Source organism: Lactuca virosa, chromosome 1, assembly GCF_052849685.1.
Source record: "Lactuca virosa cultivar CGN04683 chromosome 1, Lactuca_virosa_CGN04683_v6, whole genome shotgun sequence".
In the NCBI taxonomy this organism is placed as follows: domain Eukaryota; kingdom Viridiplantae; phylum Streptophyta; class Magnoliopsida; order Asterales; family Asteraceae; genus Lactuca; species Lactuca virosa.
In genome coordinates, this window is record NC_136426.1 from 315736439 (window position 1) to 315760830 (window position 24392).

General features: G+C 35.4%; 2 protein-coding genes across 4 annotated transcripts; one reads left to right on the plus strand and one right to left on the minus strand.

Moving 5' to 3' along the window:
• The first annotated feature begins 1700 nt into the window (after positions 1–1700).
• Positions 1701–7798, plus strand: ADT1 (arogenate dehydratase 1). The gene is made up of 11 exons (XM_079087186.1): positions 1701–2299; positions 2996–3063; positions 3149–3241; positions 3632–3832; positions 4602–4682; positions 5085–5180; positions 5394–5471; positions 5580–5669; positions 5768–5835; positions 6637–6718; positions 7414–7798. The coding sequence occupies exons 1-11, from the start codon at positions 2002–2004 to the stop codon at positions 7468–7470; spliced, it is 1212 nt and encodes a 403-aa protein (XP_078943312.1). The 5' UTR covers positions 1701–2001; the 3' UTR covers positions 7471–7798.
• Positions 7799–8700: 902 nt separating this feature from the next.
• Positions 8701–12237, minus strand: SDH4 (succinate dehydrogenase subunit 4). 3 transcript variants are annotated; one of them, XM_079087187.1, is made up of 8 exons: positions 12102–12237; positions 11271–11347; positions 10761–10803; positions 10630–10657; positions 10328–10395; positions 10189–10244; positions 9719–9808; positions 8701–9057 (listed from the first exon to the last, which is right to left on the minus strand). In XM_079087187.1, exons 2-8 carry the CDS (start codon positions 11331–11333, stop codon positions 8860–8862), a joined length of 546 nt encoding a protein of 181 aa, XP_078943313.1. In that variant the 5' UTR covers positions 11334–11347; positions 12102–12237; the 3' UTR covers positions 8701–8859. The 3 variants fall into 3 exon arrangements, with proteins under 3 accessions (XP_078943313.1, XP_078943315.1, XP_078943314.1); XM_079087189.1 differs by having other exon boundaries at positions 11271–11342; positions 12102–12232; XM_079087188.1 differs by having other exon boundaries at positions 12023–12135.
• Between the last annotated feature and the right edge of the window lie 12155 nt (positions 12238–24392).

The window sequence follows — 24392 nt, forward strand, 5'->3', positions numbered from 1 at the left end:
ATTATTACTTAGTTTTGGTACTCGATATGTTATGTCTTGAACAAATTGATATTGTATTATACTTTTGGAAAATGGTTTGAGATGTTTATTCTTATTTAAAATTGAAAATTTTGGTTTAAAATTTGGGACTTTACATGTCTTATTTTACAGCTTAAGTTGTGTTTGATTTTTTCTATTTCAGAGTCTTGTAATGCTGAAAAGTTATTATTTTTCATATAAAAAGCATAGTTCCTTTCTTCTTGTAATTTCTTCTTTTTTATTTTCATGTAGACAATCTTTACCTCATTTTAGAGAATCCAATTAGGGCAATTTGTTTATCCTTTGTTTCCAACACCACCACCCCTTCCTTCCCACAATATTATAGATTTGTTCTCTATCAACCTCCGCTTAGGGGTTCTCAAAAAGACTGTTACCCCATCCAAAGTAGAAGTATGCAAATAGATGTTTCTATGGGGAACTACAAGATATAGAGACAAATGGTTAGGTGAGATTATGTTAATATACTAAAACAATTTATTTATAGAGAGCAGTTCAACCATTTTTATTCATGATTCTTTTATACCAAGTTATCATATATTGAATTCTAACATATAGAATAAAATTTTAATAAAAAGAAACATATTGAAGCCCTTTCAAATGGTTCAAAAATGGAAAGGAATGGTGTACATGACTCCTAGCTATTGTCGGATATCACTTATTCAATAAAAAGATTCATCAACTATATAGATTTTCTGCAATTCTTGCTTTTGATTATTGAGTAACTATATTAGGCCCCGTTTGATAGTTGTCATCTGGGAAAGTGTTGTTTGGGAAAGTGTTGTTTGGGAAAGTTTACTGACTGAGAAAGAAACCATGTTGTTTGATTGTATATCTGACTGACTTTGTTGAATGATGAAAAATGACCATATTACTCTATTGTTGTGATTGAAATATTATATATGAAATGGTTCTCCTAAATCTTATGTTAGAAGAAAAGAAAGAAAGATGTGAGGTTTGGGGCATAATTCTCTTTCCGACCCATTCAGCCAAAAATATATGGTTTTAGGGCTTTATGAGAAATACATATATTACCGGGAAAGACCATTTTTTTTTTTGCAAATCAAACAGTCTTTCTGGCTCATTCAGCCAGAAAGATCTGTTTAGAACTGGAAAAATGTCTATCAAACGGGGTTTTACTCTCTTTGAATATTTTTATTCTTAAGGAATACAATTCCATTTGGTAGCAAAATATGGAACAATAAAGAGGACCACCAATGGTAAACATAGATAGTGTAATCAGAAGTCTTCAATGGAGAGTATTTGCAATTTTGTTTTGAGGTTTTTAGGTTTCTTTCGTTGGTGGAACAAATGGTGTAGAGGAGGAGAAGCTCATCGACAACCTAAATGGTAAGGGTGGAGGGATGGTGAAGAGGTATGAGAAGAGAGTGGTGTTAGGGTTAGAGGTGTGACCTCAATATTTAAAGTGGAGTATATTATAAAATGAAGAAATCCTAAAGACAAAACATGAGGAAATTGGTCATTTGACACCATTTAACAGATGTTATCTAACGGTGTTAGTAAGAAATTGAAACTTAAAGAGTATCAATGCCAAATTTTTGAAAGCTGAACTCAGAGAGCAAATCTATGAAAAACAAGAGACCATTTATATAATTTACTCTAAATACAATAATACGTGCATACACGCAATTTCTCTCTCCCTCTCTCTCTCGATTCTCCTGCTCACCTACTCCCCCACCCCACCCGGGGGTCCAAGTTTTAAGTTTATCTGACACCCCTTTCTCTCTTTCACATATATATATACTGTAATTTCTGGTAGAACCCCAGTTGTAGGCTCCAGCGCAAGAGGGTATTGCAGACAAAACCATCACAAAAACAGAAAACGATTTCCCTTATTGATAATGTCGTTGAAACAGGCCTCAGGTTTCACAAAGCAACCTCTGTGAAAATGAGACTTCAAATTTACAACATTGTCGAAAATCTTAAAGATTGGTACAAAAAGAAATGGCTTTAAAGGCTGTACCAATCTGTGTTTCGTTTTCTGAATTGGGTCTCTGTGATTTCGTTCAAAACAAGAAAAGAATTCCCCCTTTTAGTTCTTATAGGGTTAATGTTGCAAAATTGAGGAAATGGGAGTGTTTGGGTTTGAAATTGGCCGAACCCGATAGGGCACAAACACATGTTGAAGGTGAGAAGACTTTGAGTCCATCTGATTTAGGTTCGAATTCTACAGATGGGGGAATTGAAGAGACCCAGATCACGGAATCCTCAGGATTTCATAAAGATTTGAATTCTTTGCCAAGTAAGTTAACTTGCATTTCAAAGATTGCGTTTTGTGTTTGTAACTTTAGGTTTTTTGCTTAGGAACATTTGGATTTTTAGTTGGTTTTCCCCAATTTAGCTCAATCAAATTCGGTTTATATAGAAATTTATCTAAAGAAAGTTGGTAATTTGTGCTGGGTTTTTCTTGTTAATTTTATAATCCATTCATCAATTCGACAAAAAGCTACCACCTTTACTTTAATGTTACATTTAATCTTATAAAATTGATAACTTTTCAAGAAAAGTACTGGTGGTATTACGCTTGTTCAGAAAGATTATTCACTTTTAATGAAATAATATTGATGTGAAGTTGGCTACAGTATCTTTTTGATGTGAAGTTGCATAGAAGTGTATTAATTGACTGTCGTGGTGTAGCAATTACAACTTATTCTCTTGCATAAAAAAGCGAGACATGGTGTTTAATTTTTTTAAATGCAAGAAATAGTAATACACTGTTCAGTTATTTATGTGATTGTACTTTCTTTTTTGTCTTATTAAGTAATTGTATCATGTAAATCTACTTGATTATAGCCTTATATTCCAATTTTTTTCTTATTCGGACATTATATTCTGAAACATCTACCCAATTATATTCAAAGTACAATGTTGTAATAGGAAAAAAGAAAGTAGGGTGTTATAAATTATAATATTAATGTAATGAATGTACAAATTGCAGAACCTTTATCGGCCACAGATCCTGTCTCTTCTGGTAATGATGGATCAAAAGTACGAGTTGCTTATCAGGTAACAATAATAATATATATTATTATTTGATATTAAATGAATCCTGTTTTTGTTGTAATATTTTTTGTTTTTTGTGTTACAATAGGGTTTGCCAGGTGCATATAGTGAAGCTGCTGCTCTTAAAGCATACCCAAAATGTGAAACAGTCCCATGTGACCAATTTGAATCCGTATTCAAGGTTTCATCTTTTTTCTTTTCCTTTTGTCTGAAATTTAATACGACCCAACAATGGTTTTATGCAATAACCTTTCACCCTTTTGCCACTTTATGCAAGAAAGTGGTTTTTAGCATTCTAGGTGGACCAAAAAAATATGCAACATTGTGATTGGGATTTTACTTTTTTATCATATTATGCAACAATGTATCCATTTTTATCAATGTATACAAAAATGATTCACCTTTTTATCAATTTACACAACAATGTTTCATCAAAAAATGAAATGTGATTGCATACTTTGTATTAAAAACACTTTGTTGCTAAATTGGGAAAAGATGAAACTTTGTTGCATAAATACACATTTAACCTTTGTTAACAAAAGTTATAATGCATTTTTTTTTAAAATCTCAGGCAGTTGAATTATGGTTGGTGGATAAAGCAGTGCTCCCAATTGAGAATTCTGTAGGGGGAAGTATTCATAGAAATTACGATTTACTCCTTCGTCATCGGCTGCATATTGTTGGTGAAGTGCAGTTGATTGTTAATCACTGCCTCTTGGGTATGCCTGGAGTAAGAAAGGAGGAATTAAAGCGTGTTTTAAGCCACCCACAGGTTTTTTTTTCTTTTCTTTTTTTGAAATCTTTGGTGCTGTTTCTCTTTATGAAACTTATTTGTTGTAGTGTAAGGGTAAATTGGTCATTTAGCCATGTTTGGACGGTTTATTCGGTCCGAAGAAGAAACCGTCTTTGTGTATATATATCACTTAATCCAGACATACAGCATTACCCATTCAGCCACTTTATTGGTTTATACCCCTAGAGGAAAGGAAAAAAAAAAAAGCAAGCACTTAATCCATTAAGCTATATATGAATGTTTCTTTTTGACTTAATGCAGAAGAACGGCTTTCCGCATTAACTCCTAAGTTTTTTACAAATTTGCCCTCATATGTAATATGTTTTTCCCTTACATCTCCATAAGTGTACCCTCATTTTCTCAAAAAAAAAAAAAATTAAACATCATTTATCCAGACAGACAACATGTTGTCCCAATAGCACCTAAAGAAGAAACATGTTAAGTTGGATTACTTGTTTACTCATTATTGTTATTACAATAAAATATACAAGATTCTTTTATTTTGTGTTTATTGAATGGTATTTTAGAGAATTTACCACATATTCAACACCTTCCTCAAACTATATATAACATATCAAACAAGCTGCAATTTTCATGAAAGGAGAAGAGTACATGTTTTACTTAAAACATTGTGGTAAAACTAATAAAGATTTTCTTTCTTCAACTATGAGTCAAAGGTCTAAAATACCCTCCTACACAAACAAAAAATGTTGGCATTTATTTTGTATGTGGATGAATGATGATACAGGCACTTGATCAATGTGAGATTGCACTTAACAAGTTAGGCGTTGTGAGGGTTAATGCAGAAGATACTGCTCTTGCAGCTCAGGTAACCTTTTAATTTCTATGTTACATAAAACAGGATTATATGCAAGAAATAGCAAATGTACTTTCATTGATTCGTTTTTATAGCATCTTCATTTTATAGCAATGTCATCTAAATATAAAGCAAGTTTCACAGCTATTATTGGATACATTTTTGTAAGTGTAATGTCCTAATAAGGAAAAAAATTTGAAAGTGTAATGCTATAAATAAGTGGATCTTTTAAACTACAATGTCTTTGTAACAAAAAAAAAAGTAAGTATACAATATTGTAATAGAAAGGAATGAAGTAGGGTGCTATAATAAACAAATAAATGAAACTATGTTGCTATTTCTTGTGTTTAAACTTTTAATATTGTGTTTTTTTTCTTTGTTTAAAATTTATGTTAAGAGTTTTTTTTTTAATAGATTGTAGCCTCAGAAGGCATACTAGACACTGGAGCAGTTGCAAGTTCTCGAGCTGCAGAAATTTATGGGCTTGATATTCTAGCACAAACAATCCAGGTGTCACCTAGTTATTAATGTTATATCTGTAAACATGTAGATAAATACAAGGGCATTTCGGTCATTATACCCCCATAAAAGTTTTTAAAAAAGATAGGCAACTATTTGTTGCACTTAATTTATGTATTGATAACATTAAAAAAAAAATAGCTCATAGTATTTTCAAATATACGTTTCTCCTTTTGTCTTATAATTGCTATATTGAATGTCCAGGATGATTTAGATAACATAACTCGTTTTCTAATACTAGCAAGAGAACCTATAATCCCAGGAATTGACAAGCCCCATAAGGTAATAAAAAAGTTAATTTATTTTATTATATATTAAATCAAATTGTCAAATCATATAAATGACCGAAAACATTATTTCAATTTTTATATTATCTTTTCGATTTTGCAGACGAGCATTGTGTTTACATTAGAAGAAGGCCCAGGGGTCTTGTTCAAGGCTTTAGCTGTGTTTGCTCTAAGGGAGATCAACTTATCAAAAGTAATTTATTTTTTTTCATCCTTTTATTTAATATTTTTGTTGATTATAAATGCATATTTGATAATTTTTTTTTTTTTTGCCTCCAAATTTGTTTCAAGATTGAAAGCAGGCCTCAAAGGAAGCGTCCACTTAGGATTGTTGATGATAGCAACAAAGGGAGTGCAACGTGAGTGCAATTATATTTATATGTATATTTATATTATGCTTGATATATTTATATTTACTAGGATTGTAAATGAAAATCCTAAATTTATCAAATTCATCAGAGTTCACATATGACTTGGGTGTCTTTCTTATTGACTTAATTGAGATAGGACTTAGGGAAGAATTGTTGTTTGAACAAAGACTGTTTCTTTTTGTAACTGAATGAAAGTCTTAATGAAAGTAATTGACCATATCACCCTTTTTTCTGTAAATGATGTTGAATAAAAAATGAGTGGTTATATGAAATAGTTATATAAAAAGTGTTTGATGTGAATGCTCAATGCTGATACAAATACAATATTTTTTAATCATACCAGAACTAATAACTTAAATTCAACATAATATCTAATATTCTAATCATAAGAAACCCATGTCATCTAAAAAACCATAATTTCCAACTATATATCGATGTTTATTTACTTAATGCAGAAAAAGCAAATTAACAGTGAAAGTTAGGGAAAGAGGTTTTCACATTAACTTCCAACTTTTTTACAAATATGCCCTCGTTTATTTATGTCCTTTCATTTCCACAAGTAGGTCGTTGTTTTATTGAATATTTTATAAACATCATTTATCCAAAAACATTAATTCTAAGCAAATTGTGTGACACACGAATATGGCAATATCAGTAGCCCAAGAGATTAGAATATACAAAATTGTTCCATATGATATATATATATATATATATATATATATATATATATATATATATATATATATATATATATATATATATATTAAATGTGACATTTGATTTTTACAGGTACTTTGATTATCTATTTTATATTGACTTTGAAGCTTCGATGGCTGAGCCTCGTGCCCAATATGCTCTTGGACATCTACAGGTACAATCCTGTACTTCATAACATATGCTTTCTATTTTAGATTATCATTAAAAGTTGTAACTTTCCTTTTCCGGAAAGATTCTAATCAAGTTTGCATATGTGCTGATTAGTAATCATTACAACATATATGTGAAAATTAATCGTTCACAAGTTTTCACTGTTTTGCCTTAGGGTTATGCAAAAAATAGCAATGTAGTTTAATTGATTTGCTTACTACAGCATCCTACTTCATGTCTTCCTATTACAGCATTGTACTTTGGAAAGCAATTTTTGCTGATATAATTGGATAGAATTTTCAAGGTATAATGTCTTAATAAGAAAAAAAATTGAAAGTACATTGTCTTGATGAAAAAAAAAATGAAAGTAGGATGCTAAATTCAAAAATAAATGGAACTACGTTGTCATTTTGTGTATTATCCCCTTGAAAAACCTACCAAATTATTAGCAATGTCCTCCATTGCAAAATAATTTTCAGTGCTATAATTGGGTAGATTTTTCGTAGTAGGATGTTCTTAGAAAAAAAAAATTAAATCACAATGCTTATATAGTTGGTTAGATTTGTAGAATACAATGTTGTATTAGAAAGAAATGAATGTAGGAAGTTATAATCCTCAAATTAATGAAAGAATGCTTCTATTCCTTGCATTTAACACTTTGAATTTTGTTTTACATCTTTTGAATGATGATTATTGCAGGAATTTGCAAGGTTTATTCGTGTTCTTGGGTGCTACCCAATGGATACAGCTCTATAGATCATGACTTAAACCCTAAACCTTTTTGTACGCCTTGTACTACATCACTTTGACAGCTGTACGTTATCAACTATATTGGAAGAGAAGACCATAACATAAATCCTTTCTTTTATTCGTTTTTTTTCTTCTCTTGTGTTGTATGCATTTTAGTTTGATCGTTGCACAGCAAAGTAAATTTGGAAACCATTCTTTTTTTATTTTCTTTTGTTTCGTGTATTTTGATGAAGGAATTGTTGGATAGTGGTTGTGATAAAGATCTCATGCAAAGTTTTGTGACTTTGGATTCTTTCAAACACAATAAATTTGGTTCCAAATCTTTGATTTTTTTTTTCTTTTTTTGCGTTTAAGGATGGTATTGGATGCACATAGATAGGAAGACACTTTCTACGGTTATTTTTTTATGATGATGAGGAGGGCATTTACGTCTTTTGTGCATGTAACCAACACTCTTGAGTGCGACAAGGATTTGCAATTCTTATCTTATTGACCGTAGTGTTAACCTTAGTCTAATGCATGTCAAACAAGCCCACAAAAAAAATCCTAAAAAGCCATCACCACTTGCGCCTAGGAACACTACATACATTTTGGTCCTCATATTTCAAGGTTTTAATATTTTTACACTTATAGATTTGATATTAATATCCACGGAAATGACCGTAAATATTAAAAGTGAATAATAAATTAACACAATTTTGTATACATGTTGGAGCTAATTAGAACAATTTGATTTCCATGACTTTGTTTTCTCTATTTCAAGCCTATAATTCATGTGTATATAGCTTATGTGATTATATCAAATCTCTATTATGTCCATTAAATAAAAAAAAAAATGTTTACTCAAGGACAGTAATACAAACTAGAAAACAAAATAGGGTTCCCGTAACTCGAGAAGTTGGGGTCTTTGATTAGTTTAAGTCTGAAAATAATATTCTCAAATTTTACTTAAAAATGCCTAAGGCCCTATAAAAAACAAAAGCAAATGTATTCTAACGTTGGGGTCTCAATCAATGACACAACACAACACACAACTGTCGTGACAAATGACACAAAGCAAAAGTGTATGAAACTGAAACTCAAATGTGTGTCGTGTTCAAAATTGCAACTTTTTCTTTTGTCTAGCCAAAAAGAAGGGACAAAACATACTCACAATCTCTCGATCATTTGTGCAAAAGACATAAATACCATCTCCTTATCCATGTAACAAACACAAACACAGCCAAAGAGAAAGCATTAGAAAAACTAAAAGCAAAGCTTCAAATGAACAACAAAAGCAATCAAAAACATTCCATCAGCTAAATAGATGATAGTAGCCCAAGATTCCCTAACTTCTAGGACCAATCTTTATTCGGGTTTTTTCAAAAACAAAAGTGACAGCCATATGGAAATGTATCAATTTGTGGCGACGAAAACATCTTTGGCTGCAACTATGAGGAAGAGCCTCATTAAGACCAAGACTAAGCTGCGAGTCATCTCATGGTGAACATAATCCGCCAAAATCTCTTCAATTCCATTGTTTATATGCCAAAACAGAGCAAGATTTGGTACGAAAGTTGAAGTCGCTGTTGAACCCAACCCTAGTTTAGCCGCCTGCAAAAAAAACAAAATCCAAACTCTAAAATAAAATGAAAGATGAAGATAGGGGGCAAAATAGTCAATTTACTTTAGGCTTGACATCCCAATTTTAACGCCCTCCAAGTCAAGGACCAAAAGTGCAATGAAACTACACTTTAGGGACTACCCATGCAAAAAAGTCAAAACATATAGACTGAATCCATAACTTTGGTTGGTTCTACATGATTCCACTATATTGCCCTTTATCAAAGAGTGTTTCAATTCAAGTATTTAACATAAATAAAAGGCCGGAAAAAAAAAACAAAAAAAAAAAAAAAAAACAACAACATTACTACTTTCACCACTTTATCATTATACTTTTATTGAGTGTTTAAAAACATAGCCTACTTTCACTAGTCTATCAACTTGGACATTGAACTATTATTATAATAATAATAATAACTTAATCACTACAGAAAATAGTTAAACGGGTAAAATCAATAAAATGGTGAAAGTATGTTGTCCTTTTCTCTATTCTGCCCTGTGCGGATAAAAGATTTCCTAAAACCATGTACCCATCAAATCATTGCAATTCAATGTAAGGAGTAAGAAATTTACATTTATTGATATAATTTTAAATTACACTAATCAATGAAATGATATTTTAAATGGTAACAAAAGGATTTAAGTGGTTTACCTGTGGAGCATTTACAATGGGAGCAGTTAAAACACTTCCAACCACAGCACCAGATGCAGTAAAATAACCAGGGGCCTTGTGTGCCATTACCTGTGTAGGATTTACAATTATAAATTTACTTTTATTTATGTAGTCTTAAACAACACTAATCTTTTTTTTTTCTTTTAATTTCCAACTTTAATTAAATTAATTTTGTTATTATTAGTTCAAAAAGTAACTAAACATATTTTTTTATTTATGATTTCTATTTTAAAATTTTATAGTATGTTGATCAATTTAATTTTTTGTTTTTGCAAACAAATTGTTCTAGTGAAATATAATTCCTATTCACTAATTCTTGTATACATACAATATTTTTATATGTACCTTGCTATTAGCCTATTATAGGAAGAAATGAAAGTAACATGAGAAAACTAACACATCAATGGAAGTACATTTGCTATTCTTTTTGATATAGCACTGTTAAATACCTTATCTGTTTGAATTTGGGCAATTGGTTCACTGATATCACCACAAACTGTGGGCCCTGTTTGCAATATGAAAGAAAATATATAAAGAATTGCATGGATCATTATAATAAAAATTGTTGACACAATCAAAGAAGCATACCACTGTGTGAAGAAAAAGATCTAACCCATTTTGGGGTTAGAAAATCAGTTTTAAACGATGATACGTCCCTGTGCCACATAAATTGTTGTAAAGAAATGATAAGTTTTAGCATTAATTCAACAAGACTAATGAACAATGAAGAGCTAAATGCAAGAAATAGCAATGAACTTGCATATTTAACATAATGAAAAAGGCATTACCATTTCTTGCGTTTAGCCAATGATGTAAAAAAAAAAATTCAAAAGTGCATTGCTATTTCTTGCATTTAGCAGCCCAGAGAGAAAAAAGAGTGTTTATTTTACCTTAAGGCTTTTGAATAAACAGGAGCACCTGTAATAGTGTAAGACATACATCATTTAGTGATAAGTTAAAACATTTGTGATTTTTAAGTGTGATAACAGAGACACTCTTATGTAGGAGAATGCATGCATACCTTGATGAATTTCAGGTACTAGTTTTGATCCTCTTCCAAATGCCTACCACAATTGCAAAATATATATATAGCAACAAGTAATCTCATAGGAAAGATTTGAATAGCATACAAACTCTAAATTTAAAACTAAATTTAGCTCTAACAAGATGGATGAATACAAGAAATAGTAATGCACTTTTGTTCCATTGTTGTGAAATTTAGTGACATAGTCCCTTAGATTTAAATATATAGTTCTTCAACAATAAAAGCAAACCTTGTAAAGTGTCAATTCTCAAAAAAAAGCAAAGAACTACATATGTATGTTTATCATCTAGACAATGTGACCATTGAACTTCTTCAAGCACTAGTGAGACTATTTGACATAAGATGTGTAAAGCCTGTGCCCCTTGTATATACTAGCATCATCATTAGTTTTAATAATTATGTCTCCCTTTAACCAATTTAAAGACTAAAAAGTGTATAAAGCATATGTAAGCTAAAACACAATATATTATGTTAAAGTATACATACATTATTAGCCACTGCAGATGAGCACAGAGACAAAGCCTTCCGCCTGATAGTTCCACTCATCATCCTTATAATCTTCCCTACATAATATGAAGCATGCAGCATCAATATAAGCCAAAATGTTATGTGGGTATAAGTTCTCAAAATTAACTCCCCTCCCAAACAGAAGAAAAGAGAATCAAAACCAAATAGAAGTTATGACTGCCTAGAAAAACAGGAATTCAACTTGGAACAATCAATGATTTGTTTTTGGACTTTAAAACTTAGGTGATTTCAAGCTTTTTGTTACAAAAGATGAAAACCAAATTAAATCTTATAACAAGTCTTTCCGAAAACTGTTTTCAAACAATACGAAGCAGTTATATCAGATCAATTTTGTATTTTGAATGTACCGATTTGGGGTTTGAAACATCAGCAGTCTAGATTATCCTAATTTGAAATATATTTAAGCTATATATTGATTGAATAGTCCTAATGGGGTATTAGTTACGATTAATGATCAAATGACTTTTTAGTATGATTTATGCAATCAAAAAGAGCTACGGAGCTGTAGAAACAACAAATACGAAATGAGGATTTTTTTTTTTTGACAAAATATAGTTACCCTAGAATGATCTTTAGGACGATATGTATCAAGACCTAGATTCGATATCCGATTCACAGTGGACTACCGAGAATAGAGAAATTAAGACTACAAAAAAAGAGAAATCAAGAATGTTCGTCTAATCTAAACAGCAAAGAAAAAAAAACCATACCGATTTGCTTGCAGTCGAAGAAGGAATACCGAGAAAGAAAAAGGATTAGCGAGGAGAAACGCAAAGAAAAATAGCGTACCGATTAGCTTGGTGTCGCAGAAGGAAGGTTGGTGACGATTTGATTGCAGTCGATTGCGATGGTTGAAGGCGACGAATGTGGGTGCTGATCTGCTTGGGTGTCGAAGAAGTGAGAATTAGAAGAAAAAATAGCCTGTTCAGAGTTGTTCAAATCGCTGATTCGGACAGAGGGTAATAAACGGTTCAGAGTTCTTTTACCTCCTTCCCAAAAAATGGGATGGCAAAAAAACCCGAACCCGACCGGAAAACCCGATTCCCGAAGATTTTGGGCTGGGCCGGGTCGGGTCGAGCTTATCGGGTAACGGGTCGGGTATCGGGTATTTATTTCAGGTTCGGGACAGGGAGTGGGGTATGCGTGCCTCGACCCGACTCGCCCCGAATATATATATATATATATATATATATATATATATATATATATATATATATATATATATATATATATATATATATATATATATAATTACATTTAAGCCCCTCAGATACTCTAACCCTAAAATCACGTTACCACTTATCGATTTCTATTTCCCTTCTACCTTCTCTAATCTCTTCCAGCCGACATCATAAGACTCGAAGGCCTGATTCCTAAGCTCGTTCCGTTTCATCGAAGACTCGAAATCGAATTGTAACACCCAGAATCAGAAAGGCCAAGAAAGGAAAGGAAACCCTAAGTCAAAAGGGGGTCAACTCGTCGAGTCCAAGGAAGAACTCGACGAGTCGGAGCGGGATCCGTGTGCAAGATTAAGTGACCGACTCGACGAGTCGGAGAGTGGACTCGGCGAGTCTGGTCTGGGTTGGGAAAGCCCTAATTCCGGGACTTGGTACCCTATTTAAGCATCTTATTCTCTTCCCTAGGGTTCATTACAGCCTCTCTCGTCCAGAACCCCAAAACCCTAGCCACCCAACTTCATTTTTGGAGCTTTTGGTGAAGATTAAGGTCCATTGGAGTGGATTTTGAAGGCTTGGAAGAAAGGAGCAAGGAAGGAAGTGTAGATCCAGCCTTCACATCGATTTGGCAACTATTAGAAGGTAAAAAGTCTGGACCTTGAGCTTTCAATTGATAGATCCCCTTTCTAGCTTGCTTTTGGTCACATTTGGATCATTTCCAAGGTGAATCCGAGTATTAAACCCTTGAGGATGGTTTGGACAATAGATCTGGACACTCTTGAGCGTTAGAAGCTCAAAGTTGTTGGCTTTATCCAGCTAAGGTCCCATTTCATGACCTAGGTCTTCATTGAAGCTTGGATTAAGTGTTTTAGCCCCATAACACCTTGCATGCACGTAAAGTTAGCAACTTTACGTGCAATGCTAGCATAAGGAGTCCAGATCTATGAGTTGGAGGTGTTGGGATGGTCTGTAATCGACAAAATAGAGATGCCACAAGATGGACTCGGCGAGTCAGTTCATGGACTCGGCGAGTCAGGTCACAAACCCAAACCCTTCTGTTTATGATTCGGATCAGTGAGTGGAGTTAGTAAAGGATTCAGCCAGACTGGGTCCGTAATGGACATGAAGATCATAGTACTCGACGAGTTCGAGGAGGAACTCGGCGAGTCCAAGACAATCTCCTTAGTTATGAATATGAACTCGACGAGTTGTTCATACAACTCGGCGAGTCATGGTCTAGACATTCATACGATGATGATGAACTCGACGAGTTCAAGGATGAACTCGGCGAGTCGGTGGAAGATGGTCCCGAAGTGTTAGTGAAGGAGAACCCGTCGATTTCTCGCTAGACTCGACGAGTGGAGTCGGGGTTGTTTGGGATTTGAGGAGCATGGACTCGGCGAGTTGGTAGAACAACTCGGTGAATCGAGTCAACTGGAAGGTTGACTTTGACTGGGACTTTGACCTTGAGAAGGACTTGACCAGAGTTGACCTAGTTGACTTCTGGAGGGCAGTTAGGCTAATTGTTATTGTTGGTATTGGTAGCTCGGGGAGCTAGAGGAGCAGCGGTTCAGAGAGTTGTCGGAACAGCAGCCAGAGGGTTATCAGCAACTTCAGCAGTTTGAGGTGAGTTTCCCTTTGTGTGAATGGGTCTACGGCCACAATGCCGACCCATGTAGTTGTGAGTAGGAAGACCCGGGGGTTAGCCCTAGGCACTGTTGCTAGTATGATATTCAGGACCAAGGTCCAATGTCGGGCGGGTGCCCAAGGAATGGTTTGCATGATAGAGTATACTTGTTGTCTGTGTGATACTTGTATGTGCCTGGTAGGGGGTGAGTGTGGGCGAGGGCCCATATCTCACTATTAGCAGAGTATGGATGGGGTTCCATATCTCATCAATAGCCAAGCAGGAGCGAGGCCCAAGTTAGGAAGGGAGTGAGTGTGGGTCGGGCCCGTATCTCACTATCAGTAGGAGTGTGGATGGGGTTCCATGACTCATCAGTAGCAGGACAGGGGCGGGGCCCAAGACAGGCGAGGCCTTAGTACATGAATACATCAGAGTAGTTATGGTTTATGTGTTATGCGATATGTTATATGTTTGTATATGTTTAGCGGGCGGGGCCCAGAGACAGGCGGGGCCTAAGAGAAACAGATCTGTACACCGAGCGGGCTCGAATCCAGGCGGGGCCTGGAGCAGGCGGGGCCTGTTGTAGCGGGCGAGGCCCAGTATTTACAGTATGCAGTTATGTGTATGGTATGTGGTAGGGTGGGGAAATCACTAAGCTTCGTGCTTACGGTTTTCAGTTTTGGTTTCACGTATTTCCAATAGCGGAATGAAGAGCTCGGGATGATCGCATGGCACACACCATTGTTTAGTCAGCCTGGGATGTTTACTCTGATAAAATGAATAAGTGTTTTGGAAAAGATACTCTGATTTGTCATATATCCTCTTTTTGTATGTTTGAATGACTTAATGCTATGGATTAGTAATGTTTTAAAAGAAATTTTTGGTCATGATTCTTGGGACGTTACACGAATCCAGTTGCCTCCGTGCCTCGTTGCACTCATCTATCACCCATGTCCCCTCGCAGCCTCTCTAGTCGATCGTTCATCATTGCCTCATTAATTTTCATCACCATCGTTTGGAGAATCGGCAATTGCAGACTCAAAATCGAAGGCTCGAAGTACATCTGTTCGACACAATCTAAATCCAGGTAAGAATAAGTTCCAAATCCATTTAAGATTTAATGATGCTTCTGATTATTTGATGATTTCGAATCTGATTTCAAATTGATTTTTTATTATGTTAAATTGAATTCTGATTTTTGATTATCTGTTCGACACACCTGTTCTGTTTCTGTTTAAGATGATTTCGAATATGGTTTATGAATTATTTTTTATTATGCTGAAGCGAATTCTGATTTTCTGATGGATTTGAGCTGATTTGAAGTTATTATTTGTACTGATGAATCTGATTTCTGATATTCAAATGCATATATTAGTTGATTTATTTTCAAATGAACATTAGAACATATAGGTTACCCTGATTTTGTTAGCACCTGTACACTTAATTACATCTTCAATAAGATAACCCCAAAAAATTAATTTGCTATTCTTTTGCATCATAGAATATAGTAAACCAGACATAACCATGAAAAGAAAGGCAAAAGGAACTTACACCATTTATTCTCTTAGTTGTACACCCATTTGGAAAAAGATTTGAATCAATAGTTGTATAAAAGAATATTAATGATAATAAGACCAGGTATTTATTCATCAAAATGTGACATGTATGGTCCAAATTGCCATTTTTTCAAACATACAAAAATATGGAAGACACATGCAATGATTTCATATTGGTAACTTATAGGAAGAACTCAACTTTTGAGATGTGAATTTATCGAGATTTATGAGATTCATATTAATAAAAATTGATCTGCAAACTAAATCAGTTGCAGCAGCAGCGAGATTCAAGCGTATAAAATGGAATATGAAATTGAGTGATATTTTTGTTAATAATATTTTTGTTAAATTGCTTTTATATTTTCTTATATACAGCAACATGTTCTAAAGAGACCGAGGCATATTGTCGTTCTGTTGAATTTGATTATGATGTGGAAGAGGTAAAACGACACTTCTATGAATATTAATTTTATATAGTTTCGACGATTTGGTTTGATTTTGAGTTTGTTTAATATTTTGTAGGAAAACACTAAAGAAAGCGGGACAACAAGTTTGGATGATTTTGTTTGATTTTGAGTTTGTTTTAATGTTAAGTGGTAATGTATTATTGTGATGAAGTAGTTTTTCATATTTTGTACTTTGTTGTTTTGATTGGTTGGTTGTTGTTTTGTACTCTTTGGTTAAATGATTTAAGAACTTATTTGGTATTTTAAGCCTATGCAACTTCTTAATTTCTCATTATGTAATTGTAGTTTTTCCAATTTTTTTCTGCCATTTTTCGGGTTTTGGGATCGGGTTTTCGGGTACTTATCGGGTTTCGGGTTTAGGGTCGGGTTCGGGGAAATTTTTAGCCCCAACGGGGCGCCCCGATAAGAAACCCGTCAGGTATCGGGTCGGGTCGGGAACACATTTAAAAATCGGGTTCGGGTTTGGGAAATCATGCCCCGCCCCGAACCCGCCCCGTTGTCATTCCTACCAAACATACTACCATAGGATGATCTATCCTAACGGAGGAGTGATGTCACTATAATTAAATTTAAATAAGAACTCCATTTTTAATATAAAAAAAAACATAACATTTCATTACTTCAAAATAAAAAAAAATAAACATAACATTACATTAAATTTAAAAAAAAAACATAACATGACATGACATTAAAAAAAATCCTAAACACTTAAAAAAATACTAGAAATCTTAAACCTACAAACTTTAAAAACAAAACACACATCATAACGATTAAAACCTACAATCTTAAACCTACTTAACATAACGTTTTTTACGTTGGCTTTCATCGCCATAACAACTTCAAGCTCCTCCCTGATCATGTTCGATGTGTCCATTATTAGTATCATCATGTCACTATCCATTTGTTTCTGAAGCTCTCTTTCGGAAGCACTTTGCAAAATTTTGTTCATTCTTTCTTTTATACCTTTCATATCGTCCCCGGTTTCTTTCAAGTCATCCGAATCTGATGTTTTGTCTTTGTCTTTGTCTTTGTCTTTGTCTTTGCTTTTTCACTTTGTCCCTTCCCATTGGTTGGGAAGGTGGTGAAACTTGAACGGGTATATCATCGTTGAGGTCGAAACCAACACGAGCATCAGATGTAGTGTGGTCGGATTCAGATGTTCTTGACCGTATTGAACCACTATCGATATGCTCTTCGGATGTTTTCTCACTTGCCATTTTTTGTTATCTTTCACGAGATTCCAAAAGTCAATAAACCTGAAAGTCTTCTTGTTTTCTTTTTGGTACATTTTTAGAGCTTTCTTCGAAATCACTTCATCACTTTCTCCGCTTTTCCATTGACGTTTCATGTTGTTATACAACTCATCAAACAACATGACTTCCTTGTTTGTCTTCCCCCATTTTGAGTAAATTTGGTGTTTTGAATGATACTCAGGAAGTTTCATTCCCTTTTGGAACCTTTTTGTAACCCGCATCCAAAAAAGGTCATGTTTTTTGTCTTTTCCTGTCGTTGCATCTTCTGAAATATTGATCCATGATTGTGCCAAAATGAACACTTCTTCAGGATCCCATCCTTTAGCCACCGTCTTCTCTTTTCTTTTATTTGGTGCTCGAGCGGGTTGAGTTCTCGAACGAATTCGGGTTCGGAATCAGAAATGAGTGTTTGTGATTTGTGGTTGTGTTTATTGAAGAAATTCAGTTTGAGACAAAAACTCAAACGGATTAAAATCCGGATCGGGTTGTGGTTGTCTTTGTGGTTGTGGTTGTGTTGGTCGTTGTGTTTGTGAGAATTGTTGTGGATAATAAGGTAGCATACCGCCATAGTGATAAAACAGGAGTGAATAAATCGATTGATCATACGAAGGTCTCGGGGTTGTAGTGTTTCTAATGAGTGTTTTTTGATTGTTTGGATAGTTGGAAGAAGACATGTTGAGAGTTTTTGAAAAAAAGATGGTGAAAGATAAAGAAATTTGATTGAGGTTTGGTAAAAAAAAGATAGTTAATATATATAGGTAAAATAAAAAAAATGAAATTTGAAAAATTTTACCGTTCAAACATTCAAAAGAGGAGAACCAATCACAATTTGCGGCCTATTTCTACCAATGTGCGGCTAGATTGCACCCAAAACCACATAGGGGTGGTGTTCCCCTGCCACGGTAGCAAGGGTTGCGTCCAAACCGCACCCCACTCCCCAAAGCCTTATTGGACATTAAGAGGATTACCAAACAATGCATAAAAGCCTAAACAAATTAACTAATTGAGACCATGTAGTTTTACCTTGTCGAATGCGATGAACAACTGCAGATTAATTGGGTGGGTCTACGATTTATTCTTTTTTCTATTATAGGAAAAAAGGAATTATTTGAATTCTGAAGTATGGAGAGAAAGACCCGCATATGTTATAAGTATGGATAATATCGTCCAATCTCAGTTGTGTCGGATCTGTCATTTCACATGTAAAGATATGAAGATCTATCATTTCACATGTCAAATGTTATTCCACTAGTGAATTGTCATGTCACTTTGACTAGGAATTTCATATATTTAATATATTAAGATATTTTTTTCACCAATCTATTGTCATTTTATCAGAGAATTATCATGTCATTTTGACCATGAAATGTATGCTTTGACTATAAAAATGTACACTTTGTTATACAACTAGTAGATTATCATTTCATAGTGAATTATCATGTCATCAGGAATTTTAACAATTTGATGATAAATGTCATACTCTTTTCCTATAATTATGGTATATTTTACTCATTACAAAATTACTTTCTTTCTTCCATGTTGTTGTCGGTTGGAGCTCGGCATGTTTTGCCCAGTGGGTCAAGTGTTCACTCGATTCAGAGTCTTCGCCGAGTTTTTACTAAAAGTGTCTGCCCCTTAGGTCGTGATATCATATTTATTTTTTTCAACTAGTTTGAGTTATCTCAATGTATTTTAAAATGGGTTCATCAAATGGAGTTCAACAACAAAGCTTTGGCAACCTACTAATACTCTTTCATAAGATTGAAAAAATCAAATCCCAATACCATAACCAGAATCAAGAAAATGACATGGACCACTTTAAGTTATGTTTCATGGCCTAAGGATGTGTGGTAAGATATTTTTGTAATGTATACATTATGTATTTGTAGTTATAGTTTAACTATTATTGGTACCATTACTTTTCTAGATTCAAGCATTTCTAAGGCGCATGTTGTTGGATTAAGGTGTCTAAGGTCTTATGAAGCATCCCAAAAATCATGATCAAAAATTTCATTTTTAATATTTAAATAAAACCATTGTTATTAAAATCATCTCATCAAAACATAAGTCATAGTATCTCAAAACAACGTAAACAGTATATCCATATCAAAACATCTATCAAATATATCAGAGTAAACATCCCAGGCTAAAACATCATAGTGTGTGCAATGAAGTCATCCCGAGCTCTTCCCTTTGCTACCGAAAGTACCTGAAACCAAAACTGAAAACTGTAAGCACGAAGCTTAGTGAGTCTCCCTAAACTACCACATACCATACACATAACCACATAGAAACATATCGTGGGCCCCGTCCCTTTACTTGGGCCCCGCTCGGCATCGGACAATGTTCGGTATCAGGCCACACCCGGCATCGGACAATGTCCGGCATCGGGCTCCGCCCGACATCGAGCAATGCTCGGTATACATATAAACATATCAACAAATACACATAAAATAATCACATAACATAAACATATAAACATTCCTCGGGCCCCGCACGACATCAGACCGAAATTCGGAAGCATACAAACATTCCTCGGGCATTGCCCGACATCGGATCGTAATCCAGAAACATACAAATACAGACACATGAAAGAATCACGAAGACATCAAGCATACAAACATTCCTCGGGCATCGCCCGACATCGGACCGTAATCCGAAAATCCTATAAGCATACATCGGGCACCGCCCCGCATCGGACCTTAGTCCGGAGCATACTAACATAAATATACGGTCCGACATTGGTGCCTTCGATCCGTTCATACAGGAGGAAACTCACCTCGCAAAGTTGAATCTCACGGATAATCCTCTGCCTGCTAGCTGTCAGATCCCCGAACTGTTGATCTCTCGACTCCTCGAGCTACTAATCATCATATAAACTAGTTAAGTTCGAGATTCTCATAACTTAACCATAAGTCCTCACTGGGGTAAAAGACCATTCTACCCCTCACATACTCTTGTCCCAAAATGAACTCTACTCAACCCTTGGCCCAAAAAGATAAACACTCCTACAAGGCCCAATATATGGCCCAATCTCCAATTGGGCCCAATCTATTCACATGGACCTCAACCTAAGGCCCAATAATGCTTCTCTAGTACAAAGGTTCAATTCCACATGGCCCACTAAGCCCCAACATAGCAAAGTCCAAGGAATAGCCCCAACCGAGGCCCAAATGACGCAAAGCCCAGTACGCGGGGCGTACTCCTCTGTACGCTAAGCGTACCGGCTACATGGCTTGTACGTTGCGCGTACTGGCTTGTACGCTCAGCGTAATCCCCTGTTAAGCCATAATCTCAAAAGAGCTTAACCCCTTAAGGTCTAAAGCTCCAAACACAAATCTGAGTCCAATAAAGTGTCTTAACCAATGTTTTGAAAACCGGTTTTTTAATTGAACCAGTCGGGTGACGTTTTCCGGTTCAACCGGATGATCAAACCGGTTCTATATTTTTATATGTTTTTAATTGTCCTGCATACATTGTTTACAAACCTTGTCATCCTTTTAGTATTACAAATGTAAATAGATTGCAACATATAAAAACAATCATTATAGAAGCCAAAATCAAACAAAGAAGCCCAAAACAAACACAAAAATCCAAGACTGTCCGGTTCAATCCGGTCCATTCTGGTTCAATTCAGCCGGTTGAACCTATTTTTTACCAAAACCAGACAGTTCAATCCAGTCAGGAAATCATTATAAAACCGGTCCAAATCGAATCGTCCTCACCTCCGGTTCCCGGTTCGACCGATTCAACCGGCCGGTTCGAACCGATTTTTAAAACACTGGCCTTACCCGCCTCTCGGGTATCCACGGCATGGGCGACATACCCTACGCACCCCTGATGGAGATATCGCCTAGCTCTCGCTGCTGAACATAAAGCTGGTCCACGCTGTGGCCTCTCACCCTGAATCACCAGCTCTCCCCCACTTGGGGTCCTGACCCGGACCAACTGTTGCGCGCAGTCGATCACTGCCCCATTAGGGCTCAACCAATCCATACCTATAATAACCTTGTTCCCCCACAATGTTATGGGAACCAAGTCTACCAAGTAGCGCTCCTCGAACAACCTCAAAACACAATCCCTGAAAACCTTTGCTACTCGAACTGATCGGTCGTCCGCAATCTCGACCTCTAAAGGGCAATCTAACATGCCTGAAGACTCAGAGAACCTCTTGCTAAGCGCAAGAAAGACAAATGATCGGGTGGCACCCAAATCAAACAACACCTGAACTGGGATTTCATTCACATGGAACGATCCTAAACAAAACATATAGCATGGATATAAATTTCACTGTAACGCCCGCAGATTCGGGCTAGTCAATTTAGAGACAATGAGCGTCAAAAATGAGTTTTTGATGGAATATTATTTAGAAGGATTAATACTAACCAAGTTGTAGTATATGTTACAAGGGTTCCGTACATATAAAGAACGCTGAAATCCGAGTTATAACAACGAAGTTATGGCCCGTCGAAGTTTCACGACAAAATAGGCACGGCACCGGGAGACGTAAATAGTGAATTTATGATAGAGTACTTTTTAGCCTTAGTAATCTAAACAAAAGTCGTAGAATATATTAAACCGAGAGCGTCCATAAAAATAACGCCCAAATCTGACTTCGTATGAGGAAGTTATGAATTTTCTAAGATTTGGCATAGCAGTGCACGGCCCGAAACTCGAATTTTAGTTCAAGCGGTTTTTGGCCTACGCGACCTAAATGAGAGTTGAAGATCTCACTAATAGGAACTCAATCATAAAAAGACAGATGAAAACGGAGTCCGTATGAAGGATTTACGAATTTTTCGCGGTCATTTAGCAGTATAATGTCCTCCTACTGTTAAATTTAAGATCGGCCGAGAATTAGCCGATGAGTCAAAATGAAAGTTTTAGATCTTGTTTTTACCTACGCGTGGATATAAAAAACGTCGAAAACGGAGCTCGTATGCGAAAGTTACGGGGTTTAGAAGTCGGCAGGGTGCTGCTGCAAAATGGGTGACGTGGCACAATGTAGGCCACACGCGTTTTGCCACTAGAATGGTGACATCTGGCACTGAACTCGACGAGTTGGAGGCCAACTCAACGAGTTTTGGTGATTTCCAACCTATAAATAGAGGTGTCGGGTTCCCCTCATTCTTCACACCTTCCAACCTCTCTTTCTCTCTCTAACCCCCTAAACCCCCCTAAAGCCTAGGAAAACCCCCTAGCACCCGAAGGAAGCCCCGAGGCTCCCGAAGGCTCCGAGAAAAGAGCTTTTCGGCTTGGAAACTTTGCTCCAGTGAAGCCCGGTTTTTAATAAAAACCCGTTGTAAGTGAGTTATGCTTACCCTACTTTAAGTATAACTTATGTTTAAGTTCATTATCGTTATTATGAACTTATAAACATGATTTATCACTGATTCCAAGTCGTTATACTGATTGATCTACTTACGGGGATGATGTTTAGGCTGTGATTTAGTGAGGTGTTTAAAGTGGGATTTCCAAACAGTATACTTCGTATACCAAACGGACCCTACATCCGATATGATCCTACCTGGTTGTTCCTTACTTGATAGATAATGAAGTAGACCTTGAGTTAATGATGAATCTAGACTGATAATTAGTCGCAATAAAGATCAGACTAAAATTTAGCAATAATAATGCTAGGTTTCGTCGAAGGAAAATAGAATCGTTAGAAGCGAAGCGCTGCCCGAGTTTGGAATCATCACTTTAACAAGTGAGTGCATAGTTACTTTCATCTTACACATAGATATGAAGTATTTTATATAAATTACGTGCTATGTGTGCATATTATTTGAATACTGGCTTTCTATGCTGGATGAACGATTTTATACATGTTTTAAATAATTTAAACTGTATATGTATTTTATATCTACGAATATGTTGGGTAAAACATGGGTAGATGAATGATGAGAGATGAAAGATGATATGAGTGAACATTGGCAGCTATAGACTTAGTGCCTAACAAATAACATCGGCAGCTATGGACTTAGTGCCTATCGAATAAACGTTGGTAGCTATGGACTTAGTACCTGTTAGATAAACGTTGGTAGCTATGGACTTAGTACCTATTAGATAAACACCGGTAGCTATGGATTTAGTACCCGATGAATGAACTTTAGCAGCTATGAAATTAGTGCTTTACGAACGAGCATTGGCAGCTATGGACTTAGTGCCTGTCGTATAATGTGACATCCCCATTTTCACGGCCAGAAAAGACCGATTTGTTTATGCTTTGTTTTATAAATCAGAGTAATCTTTTAAAAAAAACTGTTGCGGAATTTGTTCCCAAACAAGATATGATAAAACTTTATCAAAACATTTCTCAAAGAGAATGTACTTTTCATTAAATAATAAAATCTCGGGATGTCATGTTCGATACAGACCAAAAGCATAAACAGAATAAAATAGACCTTACAACGGTTATTTATAACTACGGGCCTATAATCCAAAATCTCTCGTCAAGTCCACCAACTTATACTCTTGTGCCATTACCTGTAATACAAAGAAAACTGAATGGGTCAGGCTTGGGAGCCTGGTGAGCATATAGGGGTTTCAACCCACAATGTTATATCATATATATATATATATATATATATATATATATATATATATATTAGAACTCACAAACATATACAATTTCACTATATACAAGCAACTCTTATCCCACCCCTTCGATCCTTACAACGAAACGATCCATACTCTCGTATCACAATTTACCTCTTTACCCAATCCATACTCACGGATCTAAAACTAACCTCTCTACCAAATCCATACTCACGGATCTAAAACTAACCTCTCTACCAAATCCATACTCCCGGATCTGGTATATCCGATCCATACTCCCGGATCTAAATTAATCTTTTGATCTGATCCATACTCCCGGATCAATAACTGTGCCCAATCCATACTCCCGGAATAGAGACAATTAACTATACCTAAATCTTGATCTGATCCATACTCCCGGATCAATAACTGTGCCCAACCCATACTCCCGGAATATGGACA